Source organism: Rattus rattus, chromosome 9, assembly GCF_011064425.1.
Source record: "Rattus rattus isolate New Zealand chromosome 9, Rrattus_CSIRO_v1, whole genome shotgun sequence".
NCBI classification, from domain to species: Eukaryota; Metazoa; Chordata; class Mammalia; order Rodentia; family Muridae; genus Rattus; species Rattus rattus.
The window spans coordinates 47,384,303-47,401,585 of NC_046162.1; the positions used below are offsets into that span (position 1 = coordinate 47,384,303).

The 17,283-nt window shown below is 46.1% G+C and overlaps 1 protein-coding gene across 1 annotated transcript; it reads left to right on the forward strand.

Annotated features, from left to right (window-relative positions):
• Nucleotides 1-2,434: 2,434 nt before the first annotated feature.
• On the forward strand, nucleotides 2,435-16,855 carry Gsg1l2 (GSG1 like 2). The gene is made up of 5 exons (XM_032912576.1): nucleotides 2,435-2,744; nucleotides 9,606-9,653; nucleotides 11,216-11,359; nucleotides 12,428-12,539; nucleotides 16,606-16,855. The coding sequence occupies exons 1-5, from the start codon at nucleotides 2,435-2,437 to the stop codon at nucleotides 16,853-16,855; spliced, it is 864 nt and encodes a 287-aa protein (XP_032768467.1).
• Nucleotides 16,856-17,283: the final 428 nt, after the last annotated feature.

Genomic DNA, 17,283 nt, shown 5'->3' on the forward strand with positions numbered 1-17,283 from the left:
GTGTGTGAATGTGTGTGTGCGTGTGTGCATGTGCATGTGAGTGAGTGTGTGTGTGTGTCTGTGTGTGAGAGTCTGTGTGTGTCTATGTGTGTGAGTGTGTGTGTGTGTGTGTGTGTGTGTGTGTGTGTGTGTGTGTTGAATGTGGCGGTGAAGCTATTCTGTACACATCAAAGGGGAGCTTCAGGTTGCACGGTGGGGGAGAAAACACCTGCTTTCTATGGATATTCCACTTCTCAAAATCATTTTTCCTGATTTTTTTCCCCTGAAAGGACAAGTCTCGGTCTGCCTGCACACAGTCACTACCTGCTACCTGTTGGACGGATGCCATCTAGTGTCAAAATGCGGTAAAGCTGTCTGTGAGAGCACCATGTGGTTTCTAAGGCTACCGAGAGCACACAGCGCAGGACTGCCGGCCTTGCCAGCAGGGACGAACAGATGGAGAGAGGCAAACACAAATGTCACTGCACACTTACATCTGGCCACCTCCAGGGCTGCTCAACACTTAATGAGGAGCCCGAGATCATCAGAGGCCACATAGACTCTTCCCTCTCTACATTCCTTCCTGGCTTCAGGCTTATTGAATTTCTTATGTAAATTTTGACTTTTCCTGGAGTTTCTAATTGCCTTTTCTTTCCCCATCCTGAAAACAGTTAAGGTTTTGGTTTATTCTTGGGAACCTAAGTAAAAGTTGGATTTCTTGGGAGGCTCCACACTCTTTTCCAACCCTATTCTAAGCTTGGCTACCAAGAGGCGGAGCCTAGCCTTACCCTCCCTTACGGGTCTTCAACACTGCTGCTCCAGCAAGGACCCATTCAGTGAGGATGTGGGTGATAGCCCAGGGCTTTGAGTCTCCTAGATGGTGCTAACTTCTATAGCCAATTGAGGACAGGTCCCTTCCCACTCTGCGCAATACGTAGGCTTTGAAACAAACTGCCTTTCTCTTGCTTCTCAGTCTCTGTGCTAAGCACCTGTTCTCTGCCATCTCTTTTTTTCTAGGGCTGGGCAAGAAACAGGCCCAGAAATTCCTGCAAGCTTCCATGTTTCTTATATGTTCACTCTCATACGCACATCCTAACGTCTAACATTTACGTATGCAGATAAAGATGTGTGACAGTGCATGTGGACTACCCAACTAGACGGGAGGCTATGAGAGGATGCAAGAAGTGTTAGGAGAGTAGAGGGAGGGTACAGAAGATCACAAGTGTCATGAAAGCCAAAAGGGAGTGACTATAGGTGGGAGGGCAGAAGGAGGATGGCTGGGGAAGAAGGTAGGAAGAGAAACAACAAAACACATTTTGTTTAAAAGTACCATTATGAAACCTAGTTATTTGTAAGCTAATCATTTTTTTTTTAGAAAGAGAGCATCTGGAGTCTAAAAGTTTCTGGAATCTAGCACAAGAAACCATCTTTGTTCCAAAACTAAGAGTGGAGTGGGGCATCAAGACACCCACCCACATAGTCTTGGTCTTCACTCAAAAGCAATGTCCTCTACAATGGTCAAAGGAAACAACCCGGGCATCAAGAGAGAAGCAGAGAACCAAGGAGTGCTATAAGAAACATGGGAGAATACTATTCCACCTTGAAGAGAGCCAAGAGGTTTTGGCATAGACTAAAATGCGATGAGGTTTGAGGACATTTGTACTATGGAAAATAAAGCCAACACGAACACTGTTGCATTTCTATGCGGCTTCTCATAGAATGTTGCATTTCTATGAGGCTTCTCATAGAATGTTACATTTCTATGCGGCTTCTCATAGAATGTTGCATTTCTATGCGGCTTCTCATAGAATGTTGCATTTCTATGCGGCTTCTCATAGAATGTTGCATTTCTATGCGGCTTCTCATAGAATGTTGCATTTCTATGCGGCTTCTCATAGAATGTTGCATTTCTATGAGGCTTCTCATAGAATGTTGCATTTCTATGAGGCTTCTCATAGAATGTTGCATTTCTATGAGGCTTCTCAAGACAATGAGGACCATAGAGGCTTCCGGGGCCTGGGAGGAGAGGGAACGGACAGTTGTTTAATGGTGACAGAGCTGTGACTGTAAGCTGAAAGGAGTTTTGGAGATGGAGGTGAAAGTTTTCAAGCAATATGACCACGCTTACTGCCACAGAACCGTACACTGAACGGTTAAGGTAGTAAATTTTATGCTATGCATCTTTTACCACTGATGTCTAAAAACTGGACCAATGTCCCTTGCACATACTCATCCTAGGGTGGGTGGAAAGGCCCACCCTGAACCTCTTCCTAGGAGAATAGCTCTGGCCATGGTACTTACACAGATGCTATATGCTGGATAATGTACAGGTTACCCCCAGGGGACCAGGACGGAGCTGGGTCAGCGCCAGATGGCAGGGCTTGGGGGTGGAGACCATAATACAGCAGAAAGGAGGGGCCTTCACTCACGCTGGCACTGGGAACATCGTTCTGCCATGGACAGGGCGAGGTGGCAACGGACACTGACCCTCTTCCCCATCTGCCTGGCCCTTGCCTTCTCCCTCACGGCCATGGGCAGCAGCCACTGGTGTGAGGGAATCCGACGAATGACAAAACCTCTATGCCAGGATCTCCTCGGGGGCTCGGACTGCATTCACTTTAGCCGGGCCAGCAGCAGCACAGGCAGGAGGCTCGATGACAGCAAGGCCGTCCAGTACATCTGGGAGACAGGGGACGACAAGTTTATCCAGCGCAGGTTCCACGCAGGGCTCTGGCAGTCCTGTGAGGAAAGCTTCAACAGCACAGGTGAGTGCAGTCTGTGTGTCCCCAGGCCGACAGGATCAGGATGGCCTGAGAAAGAAGGGGCTCCAGACGCAGACCGCCTGGGTCTGACTCTTGGGTCTGCCATGGACTGTCTATGTAAGCTTAAGCAAGTCCTTTACCTCTGAGTCTCAATTTTCTCATCATAAAATGGAAACCATGGAGATGCTCATGGAGGAAGTGCCTGGCATACTCTTGATTAAGCACAAGTGTTCGTCCACTTGCCACTTGTCTCTCAGTTCCTCAAGAACCAAAACCTGGCCACTACCCACCTCTAAGCTGCGTCCCTAAGATTCCTTTCTCACTTCAAAAGTTGTTGTTGTTGTTGTTGTTGTTGTTGTTGTTGTTGTTGATGGTGATGATGATGATGATGATGATGATGGTGATGGTGATGATGATGATGATGATGATGATGATGATGTCATTGTTCCTTGGAATGGGGTCTAACTTCGCAACCTTGGCTGGCCTGAAATGTAGATCAGGCTGACTTCAGACTCACAAAGATAAAACTGCCTTCCAATGCTGGGATTAAAGGTGTGTGCTGCCATGCCCAGCCTTAATGTGTGTGTGTGTGTGTGTGTGTGTGTGTGTGTGTGTGTGTGTGTGTGTGTGCTTGCTCAGAGACCAGAAGAAGGCATAGATCCCCAGCATCTAGGGTTGCAGGCAGTTGTGAACCACTTGACTTGTTCTGGAAACCAAAGCCAACACCTCAGCAAGAGCAGCAAACTCTCAACCCTGAGCCATTGCCCCAGTTCCTCCGACGCTGAGCTGGGCCTCCCTTGCACTTTTAATGCCTCTTGAAACAGAATCTATTTCAAACAAGAGAACAAAGCAAACACACACACACACACACACACACACACACACACACACAGCTCTTCGCATCACCTACCAGATCTATCACAATCATGGCCCACAACAAGCTGGACCTTTAACTCAGTCTGTCCTTGAAACGGCCCTGCACATTAGATGTCCCTCCCTCCGCTCTAAAGCAGGAGACTGGGGCTCAGAGAATTTGCACAGCGGTAAGCTCTGTCTTGGGTCAGTCAGCCCCAATTCATTAACATCTTCTGGATTTTGTTGATGGACAGTGGGGCCCTATAAAGTAAAGGGTGAGGGAGAAAAAGAGAAGATTGGGGGGATTAGTACATAAAACAGAGTTACCTCACAAAGAATAGAAGACAGAGAAAGTCAACCGTGCTGTTAGTCAGGCTGGCTGAGACCTATGCTCAGGGCTGGCTGAGTTCCTCTGCTTTCACAGCAAAAGCCCCAGAGTGAAAAGGGGACAGGCATCCCTAGCAGTCCCCACGTATATTCTCAGACTTATGTTTCTCATTCAGATGTTTATTTTGCCACCCTTGTACCATTTGAAAAATTGCTCTTGCAGCCTGAGTGGACTGCAATAAGGAACAATACTCTGAGACATAGTACAACTGCCTCAACCCCATCCACTCGGGCTACTGAGGGGCAAATACATACCCTACCTCAGGGTGACTCAGAAACATCACTAATGCTAGGAAAGGCTACGAAAGGGACCTCCCAAATTCTCTTTTCTCTAGAGTACCAGTGTATAAAACACACTCTCTTGGTGCCCCCCAACACCCTGTACCCACCCACACACAGTTACATTTGGCTTCTGATTCTACCCCTTCTAGGATCACCAAGAAAGTCCCATACTTTCTGTTTGGGAACTTGTAGGCACCACATCCATGAGCAAATGGCTTAAGAACTTCTGTTCTGTTTCCAAATCTGTTCCCCCCGCATCTGAGGTGGCCTCATCTATTTCCACAACTGTGTATAGTGGCAGGGATTGGAATCACCCTGGAAGCTTCCAGACACCCAGCCCCAGAGGCTCTAACTCAATGGATCCGGGCTAGAGTCTAGAAACCTGCTCTTTGCTTATTTGATTGGTTGGTTGGTTGATCGGTTGGTTAGAATTTTTGTTATTGTTTTGTTTTGCAGTTTAACTAAGATAAAATTTACATAGAGATAACAAGAATCACACATTCTGAAAGTGTTATAAGTAAAATCACCATTCTCTGTCCCTTCCTTCAAGGAAAACTATTCCAATATGAAGGACGAACCTGGATATCTTCATTTTAGATGTTAGCTATTAACTCAACGTTATAATAAGTAAAATGTATCACTCTGTGGCAATACCCCACATAATGCCTACCATCTTCTTGGTCAAGTAATATCACTGCTGTATTTAACGAGCCACTAGCTTTGACTAGATGGTGCACATTCTGGCAACAGAAAGGGTGTTCTCGTTATATTTATTGTTTGTACAGATTTTTTGCTCTCCCTGGAGTTCTAATTGCTGTTTCTGTTCCCATCCTCAAAGTGTTAGCATTTCTTTTCCCCTCAACTCTGCTCTCTCTAGAGTATCTCTCTCTGTTTCTAATTTCCTTCCCTAGTGATTATGACATACATCACAGCTAGAGAAACACACCCCAGAACACAGAAAAGCCCTCTAGATAGAAGAGAGTTTGAGTATCATGGAGTATATTCACTAATAAGCATTTCCATGCTTGGCATGAAGCTAGGGAACAGGGGTTTAACAGAGGGGGCCACAGTGCTGAGAGCTAAAAGCCACTGGCAAATATCTACTATAACAGTAAGACAAGAAAGGGTGTGGTGATGGTTAAGACAGAGGCTCATCCATCCTTGTTAGTGGGAGAAGGAGATGCTACTTAGGTCTAGAGTCTTCATAAAGTAGGTGGCCATTGTACCAAGCCACTACATGTGCCTTTAAATGTGTGCATGTTTGTGCATGCGTGTTGAAGGGGGCTATGTGTGTGTGCATATATGTGTAGACCAGGGGACAACCTCAGGTGTCATCCTTGACAATGATGACACCTGCTTTAAGTTAGGATCTCTCACTGACCCTGATCTCACTAATTAGAGCAAGAACAACTGGCCAGCAATTCACCCCAGGATTCTCCGATCCCCATTCCCCCACCCTTGGGACTGCAAGCTAATACCACCATGGCCAGCATTTTAACTTGGGTTCTGAGGCTCGAACTCACGCTTTGGAGGCAAGCAGTTTATCAACTGAGTTGTCCTCCCCAAGCCCCATATCCGGGATTTTAATCAGGAATCAGGGTGTTCCAGGCAGACAGAAATGAATTGGCCTGGTCTGAGGCAGCCAAATCAGGTTTTACCACTAGAACACAGGGCAAGGAACAGGAGGAAGCCTCAGTACAGAACAGAGCTCGCGTCGCTGTCGCTCCTGTCGCTGGAGCGGCTGCTTCTCCCTTGTATCAGGGGGAAAGTGTAACTGGAGAAACATGACCAATACACTGGCATTGGCGTGCTATTTGTGATGTCCCAGGGAGGAGGGCCTTCGATGGCAGCTGAGCTTGAGGAAACTATTAGAAAATTAGAGAGATGCAAGTTGCTTTCCCTGTGAGAGAAACTGCCTTAGCTGGACTTAAGGAAAGGGAAGAATTGGACCTTGAGGAGGCCCAGAAGTAGGTATAAACTGACCTTCTGCATAAGGCCTGTGTCCCTTAGTCACAGCAACACGAGGCTGGTACCTGTACCAATTGTCCCTAGGCTTTGGATAAGAAGTCGTTAGTCAGCCTATGTGCATGTGAGGGGGAGGTCTTCATACTGAAACAGGATCTGGGGGCAACATTAAGAGACTGTGTGAGGCTCTTTCAGACTCCTTCCTCAGCACAGCAGTTCTCGGCCTTCCCAATGCTGCAACCCTTGAATACAGTTCATCACGTTGTACTGACCCCAAACATAAAATTATCTTCATTGCTAATCTGTAACTGTAATTTTGCTACTGATATGAATCTTAATATAAGTATTTTGGGAGCTAGTGGTTTGCTAAAGGTTGAGAACCACTTTAGAGGCTTTAGAGGAAGCCCCCTTGACATTCAACCTAGGGAACACACACACACACACACACACACACACACACACACACACACACACACACACCACTTGTACTTGGATGGTAATACTAGAGGGCCTTTCCTACATCAACTGGCACAACGCTAAATTTTAAAGAAGACTGATGTTCTTGGCAATTCGCACACAATCTTGAGTAGAAATTAAGGATGTGTTTCTTGGTTCCTTCCCAACTTTGTGCACCTCTGTTCTTGAGTTCAGGATGGGAAGAGCCTTTAACAAGGACCTCACTGGATGGTCCTAAACTTACCCCACAATTATGGGGTAAGTTCTAAAGAAAATATAAAAGAGAGTTTAAGACAAGACCGGAAATTATTGCTTATTATATCTTTTCTCGTAAACTCACAGTGTCCATTAGCATGTAAAATATCTCTGAGAAGTTTCAAAGAACTGATTAGTATGACACATTCCAGTGTTTCCCAAAATTCATTAACCATGGATGAAGTTGGGATTGCCAGTGACCTTGAACTTCATGCCTTGGCCAAGGTGTCATCTCTTTGAGTCCAACTCAGCATTGAGGTCAGGTCCTCTTGGGAGCTCAATACAGACAGATCCTTTGCTTTTACAAAGGGAGAGATTTGGATTTTTCAATCTCCCAATTGAAAACTCTTTACATAGGCCCCCAAAGGCATATTTTCAATTAAGTACAGAACGTAGCACTCATTCACTGACTGCATTGCATCACAAGCACCCAGGACTCAGGGCGGAAGAAAGGAAGGGTCAGAACAGAAAGGAAGGAGAAGTGGTACAATCAGTGGTTGAGGGGGTGGAATGGGCTCACTGTTATTGGCAATAAGAACTCTGATCTCAGGGAAGATGTCCCTAACCAAATGCAGGACTTAAGGGTGGGTCAGCACCCCAGTTCTGTGGCACAGGACCTGACTGAGAAAAGGTTCCCCATTTAAATCAGCTCATCTCCCTGCAAGTGGGCCCTACAGTGCTTTGAAAGGGAAACTACATCTCTTTTTTCCCATTCTGAAATAAATATTTGCAGTGAAAACTCCTGGAAGAGTAAAGATTCTCATCTTCTTTCCCTTGGGCAAATCTCTGAATCAATGAAGTGTGCTTGAGTAGACCCTGAACTGTTATGCTGAACTCAGAACATTCAGACAGGGGCACACGGGGAGCCCCGGGGCCTTGATTCTGGGGCAGAGTTGAGCACCCTGGGCTTGTATGCATTCTCCTACGGCTGGCTTGATGTGTCTCTTGGCCGCCCAAGCCCTGCCAAGCTATGTAACACCCGCCTCTCTGGCTTCATGGGATTTGTAAAGATTTTTCTTCTTAATCCTGCTGGCTTTGTTCAGAAGGAACACCGTTTCTGAGGATTCACATTAATCAAGGGGTCACTCGGGTCTAGCTCTCTGGGTCCAGCTAATCTTGTCCTTCTAAGCTATCGGGAATTCTCTTAATCTGTGCAGCTGGCCTTCTGGTGCTCTGTGCCCTGCCCCTGATGTGTGCCTGGCTCCCTCTGCCCCTGCCCTGCCCCAGCCTCAGTCCTGCCCCTGCCCCTGCCTTGCCCTTACCCTACCTCTGGCTTCTCCTGCATTGCTGTTAGAAAAGACAGCTCTCCTCAGAATAAGGACACATGTCTTTCATGTGCTTGGGATGTGGTTTGAGGGTATTCCTCAAAGGTTCAAGTATTGAACCTGGTCCTAGTGTGGTGGTTTAAGGGAGTAGGATTTTTTTTTTCAGAGATAGAACCCAGTGAGAGATGACTAGATCATTGGTTGTTACCCTCTTTCTCCTGAGAGCCTGGTAAGTTCCTGAGCTGGTGAATCCCTTGTGCCTCCCATCGCACAGTGGCCACTTTCTACCTCTTGTACCTCCTCCCACCGTGACGGCATCTGCCATGTGTGATTTAGCTAGAAGTCCAGGCCCTCATCAAAGCCAAGCAGAAGCCAGGCTTTTGCTCTTACAGGTCCAGAACTGTAAGCTAGAAAACTACATATTTTCTTTGTAAAGTATCCAGACTTGAGTATTTTGTTATAGTAGAAAACAGACTAATATACATCTCCAAGCATCAGGTAGAGAGATAGCAGGTAGTGATGTGGGGAAATGTACCAAGTCTCAAGTAGGAAAGTCCCATCTTCTCTTCCTTCCTTCCTTCTTTCCTTCCTTCCTTCCCTCCCTCCTTCCTTCCTTTGCAGCACTAGGAATTAAACCAAGGGCTTTCCAAATGCTAGGCAAATGTCCTACTGAACCCATAGTTCCAAAACCCTCACTTTCAGTCCCTTACTCTATCAACACTTATCTTGTTTTGAGCCTGGCTTTCAAATCTGCAAGATACAGAGCCTTTTGCTGGCCTCTATCAAGATTTAAGCACAAAAATGCTTGCAACAATCTGTTTCCACAGCTACCTTACTACAAAATTTAGAAAGCTCCTGTGGCAGTAAAGATAGTCACAGAAGTGCACTCAGGAACCGGACTGCTGCATGATGTGTGTGTAGTGTCTCTCCCCAGCTCACACACACACACACACACACACACACACACACACACACACACACACACACACATCCCTTCTGCCGCTGCTGCTACCCAGCTCCCTTTCCCCCTACTCCCTCTGCCAGTTCCCCTTCCCCACTCTACCCTCTCTTCTCCACTTGTCTCTATTTCCACCCTCCCACCATTAGAGCCTCCTCTTCCCCCAGCCATGAGGGACCCTTCTAGCTTCTGCTTTTACTAATGTTTACTTCCACCTGGACATGCATACTTAAGGGTAACATGCTAGACTATGCCTAGGAAAATGATATTTGTCTTTCTGGGCCTGGGTTACCACTTATAAAATAATATTTTTATAGTTCCATGCAACTTTCTGTAAATTCATTTTTCTTCGCAGCTGAACAGAATTGTACACACACAGCACATACGTCTTCACTATCCACTTGTCTGTCTGTAGAACGGTGTGTTCTCCTTGTCTTCTAGGTGAGCGGTGTAGGTGCTTCCTGGAAATAGTGCCCACTGAGGGGCAAGGTAAGCATCGTGCTCGCAGCCGGGGTCCTTCACAATTTGAATGGCTCCAATTTTTTTTTTATTGGAAATGGGGGAAATGATGAGATGGCTCGATATGGTTTTCCTGTGAAGTCATCCAAGGCTCCCTTCATGCGTTTTACACGATGTGCTGGAAGGTGGTCGCCAGCTTGGCAAGGAGACAGGAAACGGGTGGGGTCTGCAGCTTCCTGAACCATAAATATTCCCACTGTGGCCAACCTCACACTCAGTGAGTAAGGAAGAGGCCGAGCTGGAATGCCATTGCCTTTGCGTGTCCTCCCATCACCCATTCAGTTTGTGCTTGCTGTCTCAGAGTTTGCTCTTCCAGCAAGAAAAAGGCAGAGAGGACCGTGCTGGTCTTAGGCCTTCCTCTGTCCCATCAGTCGTCTTGCCTGGTTGGTAGTGGAACTTTTACAAATTCTCAATTCCCTTCCGTCCCCTCTATCCATTCTGCCCCACCCCACATCGGACACAGCTCCAGCTGTGCTCCCAGCAAGGGTGCACCGGCAGCCTGCATGGAAACAAGGGTGCAGGTGGAACTGGAGCCCACCTGAAGCTCTTAAATACTCAGATCCTTCTGCCCTCATATTTAATTTTATGTATCTTCTTTTATAGATTGGGGGGGTGGTGAATCTGCACACCTGTTTGCAGGTGTCTGCAGAGGCCAGAAAAGGAGTGGGATCCCCTGAAGCTGGAGTTACAGATGTTTGTCTCACCAGATTTGGGTGCTCTTAGCCACAGAGCCATCTCACCAGCCCCTGTGCATCTTCTGTAAAGAGTAGAGGCAATGTCTCCACCGGAATCAAAATAATGTTCTGACTGTTAAGCTGGAGGGTGGACATTCCCAGAATCCCTTGCATCCCTATGCCATGGTTTTGCTCATGTTATACCCATCTCCTTGAGGCCCTGGGATTCCCTTGACCCACCAAGTTCCTAAGACTCAACAAAAATGACTTTGTTCTTCATATTGAAAGCTTGCGGTAGCGAGGTGTCTCACATCACTACCGCTTACATGAGTCCATAGGGAGTGCTTAACGCTGGAAGCTCGGTCCCCAGGGTAGAGTAACTAAGAAGTGATGAGGGACCTATAGAGGTGGAGACCACAGGCGGTTTAAGATCATTGGAGGTGCTGCTCAGAAGGAATCAATGTAGGTCTCTTGGGCTAACCCTGAGTTACTTCCCATGAAAAAGTGGAAGAAGATGAAGAAGAAGCAGAAGAGGAAAAGGCAGAAGCAGAAACAGAAGCAATCTGACCTCTCCCTGTCTCTCTGGCTTCATGTTAGCTTGGAATATATGATTCTACCATGATGCCATACCCAGGGTGTAATAAGATAACAAAGGCAGTTTTGCAAGAACCTGCCCCATGCTATTTGGACTTTATAGCGTCCAAAACTATGAACTTAATAGACCTTTTTGTTTACAAGATATCTAGCCTCCAGTCTTTTGTTATAAGGACAGAAAGTGTGTTAGTAATAAAACCACAGGGTCAAGCCTCCCAGCTATGGGTTCTGAATGCTCATCGTATCTGTCCTTTCTGTTTATAGGAGTTCTATGGCTCTCCATTGGGGCCGAAGTCTTGGATATCTTCCTGATACTGACAGGTGTCCTCCTCCTGGGCTTTAGCGTGAGTTCCGGATGCAGCCGGCTCAACGTGGATGCCTCAGTGGCTATCCTCATGGTGCTTGCGGGTATGTTCTAGCATTAACGGTGTCTCCCAGCCCTCTCCAGAGAGGACATGATGCTTCAAGCCACAGAATAGGCTGGCTGGCTCCCTTCAGTCACTGGCCAGCTCAATAAAACGGCTGGTCTTCTGGATAAGTCACTGGGCTGATTCCATTGGGCGGAAGTAGCATTGAAAAGGAAAAAGATGGGCACAGGTGGAGAGAAATATTTACCAGTTGGTGCCACAGTCAGGGAAGAGACTTCACTGGTACTGGTAATAGCAATGAGCTCACGTAGCAGAGAGGTTAGGCTTGAGTGCGCAGAGGACTCCTCCTGAGGTCAAGCCCTATTACAAGTATATAAGTATACTGTATATATTCAATATATGCTTGCTCATATGCAAGTATATATTAAGTAATACTAGGAGAATTATCTAACTACTGTAAGTTAAGTGTTATAGCTAGGATCTGGTAAAGACAAAAGAAGAGTGCACCTACTGTACAGATTTCAGTATCTTAAAAATTATCACCAACGTTTGGTATAAATGTTCCACAAAGAACTCTTTATTTTATTAACACTACCTCTGCTCTCCAAGCCACTTCTCTTGGCCTTCTAAGGTCCTTAAGTTAATGTCTCCATCAAGATAGCATCCTGAGCATGTGGCTTCCTTCCAACCTCCAGACAGACACACTAAGTTCCATTAATGTGTATCAGTCCAATCTGTGCATCACTTCTGTGTTTGATGGACCTAGCACATCTTGCCCAGGTCATAGTTATGATAAGTAGAGTCACAAACTCCAACTGCTACATCTTCTATAGCAAAGAGCGGGGCCGTGGACATGTGGAAATTCCTGCTCAGGTCCTGGTATCTGCTATGTTCTCTTGGTTCTGATCAGGGCTGTTTGTGGGTGTCTCATCAGCTTCTACTGTGAGGATGAGGAATCAGCTGGAGGGTTTCAGGATGCACACATGCACATACTACATAAGGATCTGTGGACGCCAGAGTGCTGCCAGCATCCAACACATGCAGGGTAGAGAGGATTTTCCACTGTGCTGTGTTCTGAAGTGTGACTCATGAAGCTTTGCTTACACAGGACTCCTGGGCATGGTGGCTCACATGATGTATACGACTAGTTTTCAAATCACTGTGAACCTGGGACCAGAAGATTGGCGGCCTCAGACATGGGACTATGGCTGGTCCTATTGGTGAGTCTCTTGGTTACGAGTGCTGACGAGCCAGAGAAGATGAACATAGATTTCTGTAGGCGAATAGGTAGATAGCTGCTACTCTTGGTTAGAGGTGAGAGCCCATGTAGATAGCCGCTACTCTTGGTTAGAGGTGAGAGCCCATGTAGATAGCCGCTACTCTTGGTTAGAGGTGAGAGCCCATGTAGATAGCTGCTACTCTTGGTTAGAGGTGAGAGCCCATGTAGATAGCTGCTGGGACTCTTGACTGGTATTATAACCTTTCCATAACCCAGTCTTCTCAGCTGCGGAGTAAAATTACCCACCTTGACTTGCTTAACATTCTTTTAATATAATTTAGTTCCTTATTTAAAATGTTAATAGAAGATACTTTGATCATATTCTTCCTCCTCTAACAACTGATCCCAGATCCTCTCTACCTCCCAATCTACCCAATACCGTGCCCCCTGTGGAAAAATCAAAATCAAGACAAAGAAAACCCAATAACATACACACACAAAAAAAAATGCCAAAGCAAAACAAATGTCTGTGTGTGTGTGTGTGTGTGTGTGTGTGTGTGTGTGTGAGAGAGAGAGAGAGAGAGAGAGAGAGAGAGAGAGAGAGAGAGTTAGTTCATTTTGTGTTGGCCAAATACTCCTATACTCTTGAGTATAGGCCCTGCCCAGAAATGTTGATTGATATACCCTTTGATACTCCATACAAGAAAACAAAATTTCCCTTTCCCAGAAAGTATCAATTGAAGCATGTTCTTGGTTAGAGGTGAGAGCCCATGTCTGTTTAGTCTGCTCAGTACTCAGATTTTGTCCAATTTGAATCCTTGGAGATCTTGGGATCACAGTCTCTGTGAGTTCATAGATGCATCAGTCCTATTGTGTCTAAGAGACACTGTTCCCTTAGAGTCATCCATCACCCCTGACTCTTATGGTCTTCTGCTTCCTCTTCCCATAGATCTCTGAGCTTCCAGGGCAAGGTTAATTAAAAAAAAATCTCATTTGGATCTCATTGCTCCAAAGTCTTTCACTCTCTGCACATCGCTGAATTGTGAGTCTCTGTGTTAGTTCCCATCTACTACAAGAAGTAGCTTCTCCGATGAGGGCTGATTGAAGCTCTGCTCCATAGGTAGAGCGATAGGTCATTAGAAGTCATTTAATTCTTGTATTGCTTTATAGAAGGATAGTAGTAGGTTTCCCCTAGGGTTCATGACCTAACCTAACTCAGATGCCCAGCCACTTTAACAGTGTTAGATACGGATTCCATCTTATGGAGTGGGACCTACGTCCAATCAAAAAGCGGTTGTTTGCTCCAATAATGTCTGCATAGTGTACCTTGCAGGTAACTGTTGCAGGTTGCGGGGTTTGTAGCTGAGTGATATTGGCAATTACCTCTCTCCTCTCTTAGCATGCAGAGTACCTCCCAGTACCACGGACACTAGTCAGGAGGGGTGAAGCTGCAAGCTGGGCATCAGCTTGATTCTTCCATCTTCAATGACATATGTAAGCTGTGTCTTCAACAATAAGGCCTCAGCTTATTAAAGATGCTATATTTACAAACTACTTGGCAGATGTCAAAATCTAGATTTTTTTAAACTCGGATTGGAGAAATTTTTTCCTGAGCTAGTCGCTTTTATACCTAGCTTCTATTTGTATCAGAAAGACATGACACACAAAGTAGATCTCTAACAGGGAGACTCAGTCATGCCATTCAAGAACCCATGGGGATTTCCTTGTAGCTTCTTGTTTTTGCAGTGCTAGAGATCAAACCAAGGGACTCACATATGCTGTGCTTTCTCACTGATCTGCTTCACCAGCCCCAAATATATTGTATCTTAAAAAATCGATGCACTTGTACTCACATTTTCACCCCACACAATCACCTCTAATGCTTGGAGAAAGTCACCAACTTCAAAATGGAGTCACTTGGCGTCAAAACCTGACAAAATAGAAACAAAGAAAGTCGGACACTGAGAGCATTCATTCGTAATTGTCCTGGTGCCTGGAACTTTTGAAAAGTTTTTTAAAAAAATCTAGGCAGAAATTTATTGTGGGTTACATCAAGGCAGCTAGAGGCATAGGGAGAGTCAGCCACTTAAATAGGAATCCAACACACTCTGTGTAGCACAAGCTTGACACGCAAACCACTAGGGTCAGCTGTACCACCAAGATTACAAATCTTACCTAGCAACTACGCACACCAGCCAATCACAGCTTCCCAGCTCCTGCTGTACCCAAGAAAACTTATCCACTTTTCTTTTTCAATAACCAGCATTTCCCTCTGTCCTCCAGAAATGCCAGAGGCTACCCCTGTCAGCCCCAGTGTTCCGGATTGCACTTTTAGTCATTATTTCTGCCAAATAAAATCTTTACTTGAAGGACTATCTTTGTAGTTTCATTTGGTACTAACAGTTATTTTCCTGTCTGTAAAACTCACTTTTGGCAATCACTCCCTCATTCTGCTTCATGATGCACCTGTTTCTAAACCCATCCCAGCTTTGGTCTTCCCAGTCTGAGGCTGCTAATACTTACAGCTGGGACTCAGTACACTATGCCTTTCCCCTGGGTCACTGGAGTGCCTTCCTTCTTAACTAGTGCCCTGGGTTCTGAGGCTCTACCTCAGATGATGCACGGTTGAAAGATCAGTGGAGAGAGGTTGGCCACTTTGATCCTTGCATATCCAGAATGATGCTTATTTGCTACTCTGGGCTTGATCATCCATCAAAGAAAAACGATACCCAAGACTCTCGAAAATCATTTGTCCTTGTTTTTAAGGCATTGCTCTGTTTTCTTCCCGAGTGCTTTGCTGCCATTGAGGATTTAATATCATCCTGACCCAGTCTGCTGCTTTCTCCCTATGTGTCAGGATGTTCCCTGGTGGAGTGTGCTTTCCACCACCCCCTCCTGCTTTCATGTGCTTGGCAAGCAGCTTAGCTTGCGTCCACACTTCCTGGAAGTTTTCCTGTGTTACTTCATTCACTGTTTCTTCTCCTTGGTTTTCTGTTCTCTTAGAATTCTCCCAGCTGGGTCTCTGGCTTAATTATCCAAAGGTCCTATTTCTTTCCTGACCTACATCCTCAGTCAGGGTTTCTATTCCTGCACAAAACATCATGGCCAAGAAGCAAGTTGGGGAGGAAAGGGTTTATTCAGCCTACACTTCCACATTGCTGTCCATCACCAAAGGAAGTCAGGACAGGAACTTACACAGGGCAGGAACTTGGAGGTGGGAACCGATGCAGAGGCCATGGAGGGATGTTACTTTCTGGCTTGATTCCCCTGGCTTGCTCGGCTTGCTCTCTTATAGAACCCAAGACCACCAGCCCAGGGATGGCACTACCTACAATAGGTCCTCCTCCCTTGATCACTACTTGAGAAAATGCCTTAGAACTGTATCTCATGGAGGCATTTCCTCAAGGGAGGCTCCTTTCTCTGTGATAACTCCAGCTTGTGTCAAGCTGACACACAAAGCCAGCCAGTACAACCTAGCCTCTTCCTCTTTTTGTTTCTGGGATAGGAAGGATGGGGATGTTCTCTACTTGTCTTCTAACCTTACTTCAGAGGTTAGGCATGAGAAAGGGGAGGGACAGCTTTCTGCTCCATGGTCAGCTTTATGTGAAAACCCTGTTTTCAGATCAGTTTTCCCCTCTGCCTCACACATCCTCGCATCTCTGAATCTGGGCCCTTTATGCCTGTCTTCAGAGACTAAGCCCGTGCTCTCCTAGGCACAGGAATATAGGGTCTTGTTTGTGGTGTACGAGGCATCTGAGGGCCAGCCAGTCATTCATAATCAGACTTTGGCTGATGTCCTGTTCGTCTCTCTCTCTCTCTCTCTCTCTCTCTCTCTCTCTCTCTCTCTCTGTGTGTGTGTGTGTGTGTGTGTGTGTGTGTGTGTGTGTTCAACAGAAAATCCACCTGTGAAAGGAAACCTCCACACCTTATCCTATGACGTACCTAAAGGCACAAAACAGCATTCACCATAGGTAACAGCAATGTCTCTACTCCCAAATGGGCAGTTGACCCCAGAGCAGCCCTGGAATTCCTCTCTAGGTCTTTCCTAACTGTGCCTTCTGTTGCAGCCTTGCCTGGGGATCTTTCGCTCTCTGCATGGCTGTGTCAGTGGCGACCATGAGCAGATACACCACAGCCCAGGTGGAGATGCCAAGAGCACAGAAAGGCAGTCCATACCCTCAGCACAACACCCCACAGCCCGGGGCTTCACAGAAGGTTTGGCAAACAGGAGCTGCTCCCCATCCTGGGGGACAAGTCTTCGTGAATGTTCCTGGGCACCGGCCCCCAGGGACAGGAGGCAAAGTGTCCATGTGCTAGCCAGTGTCGCACGTGCACATGAGCCAGGCATTTATTACCACAGTGAACACCACTGGAGTGGAGTTCAGAAGACTGTGGTATAGGTAAACATTCCGCTACCTCTCTGGACTTAGCATCTCATGTGTCCCACAATCCCTGTATCTTTAGAGGAAATAGTGTCTAAGAAGACATCAACACTGGTATAAAAGAACATCCAAGGCCTCTCTGACTCTGAGTTTAATAAATATCCCAAAGAGAGTGGGATCACGAAAGTATTTAGGGGAAAAATGATGAAGGACTCCCCATTCCTTATGTCAGAAGCAAAATATGTCACCCACACAAATTTCATGACAAACATGAGGCCATACTGTGCATTCTAATTTTCATTAAGAGGATAGAAATTTTAAAATCAATTATGTTGCCTAAAAATATCCTTTACCAGGCTTGGA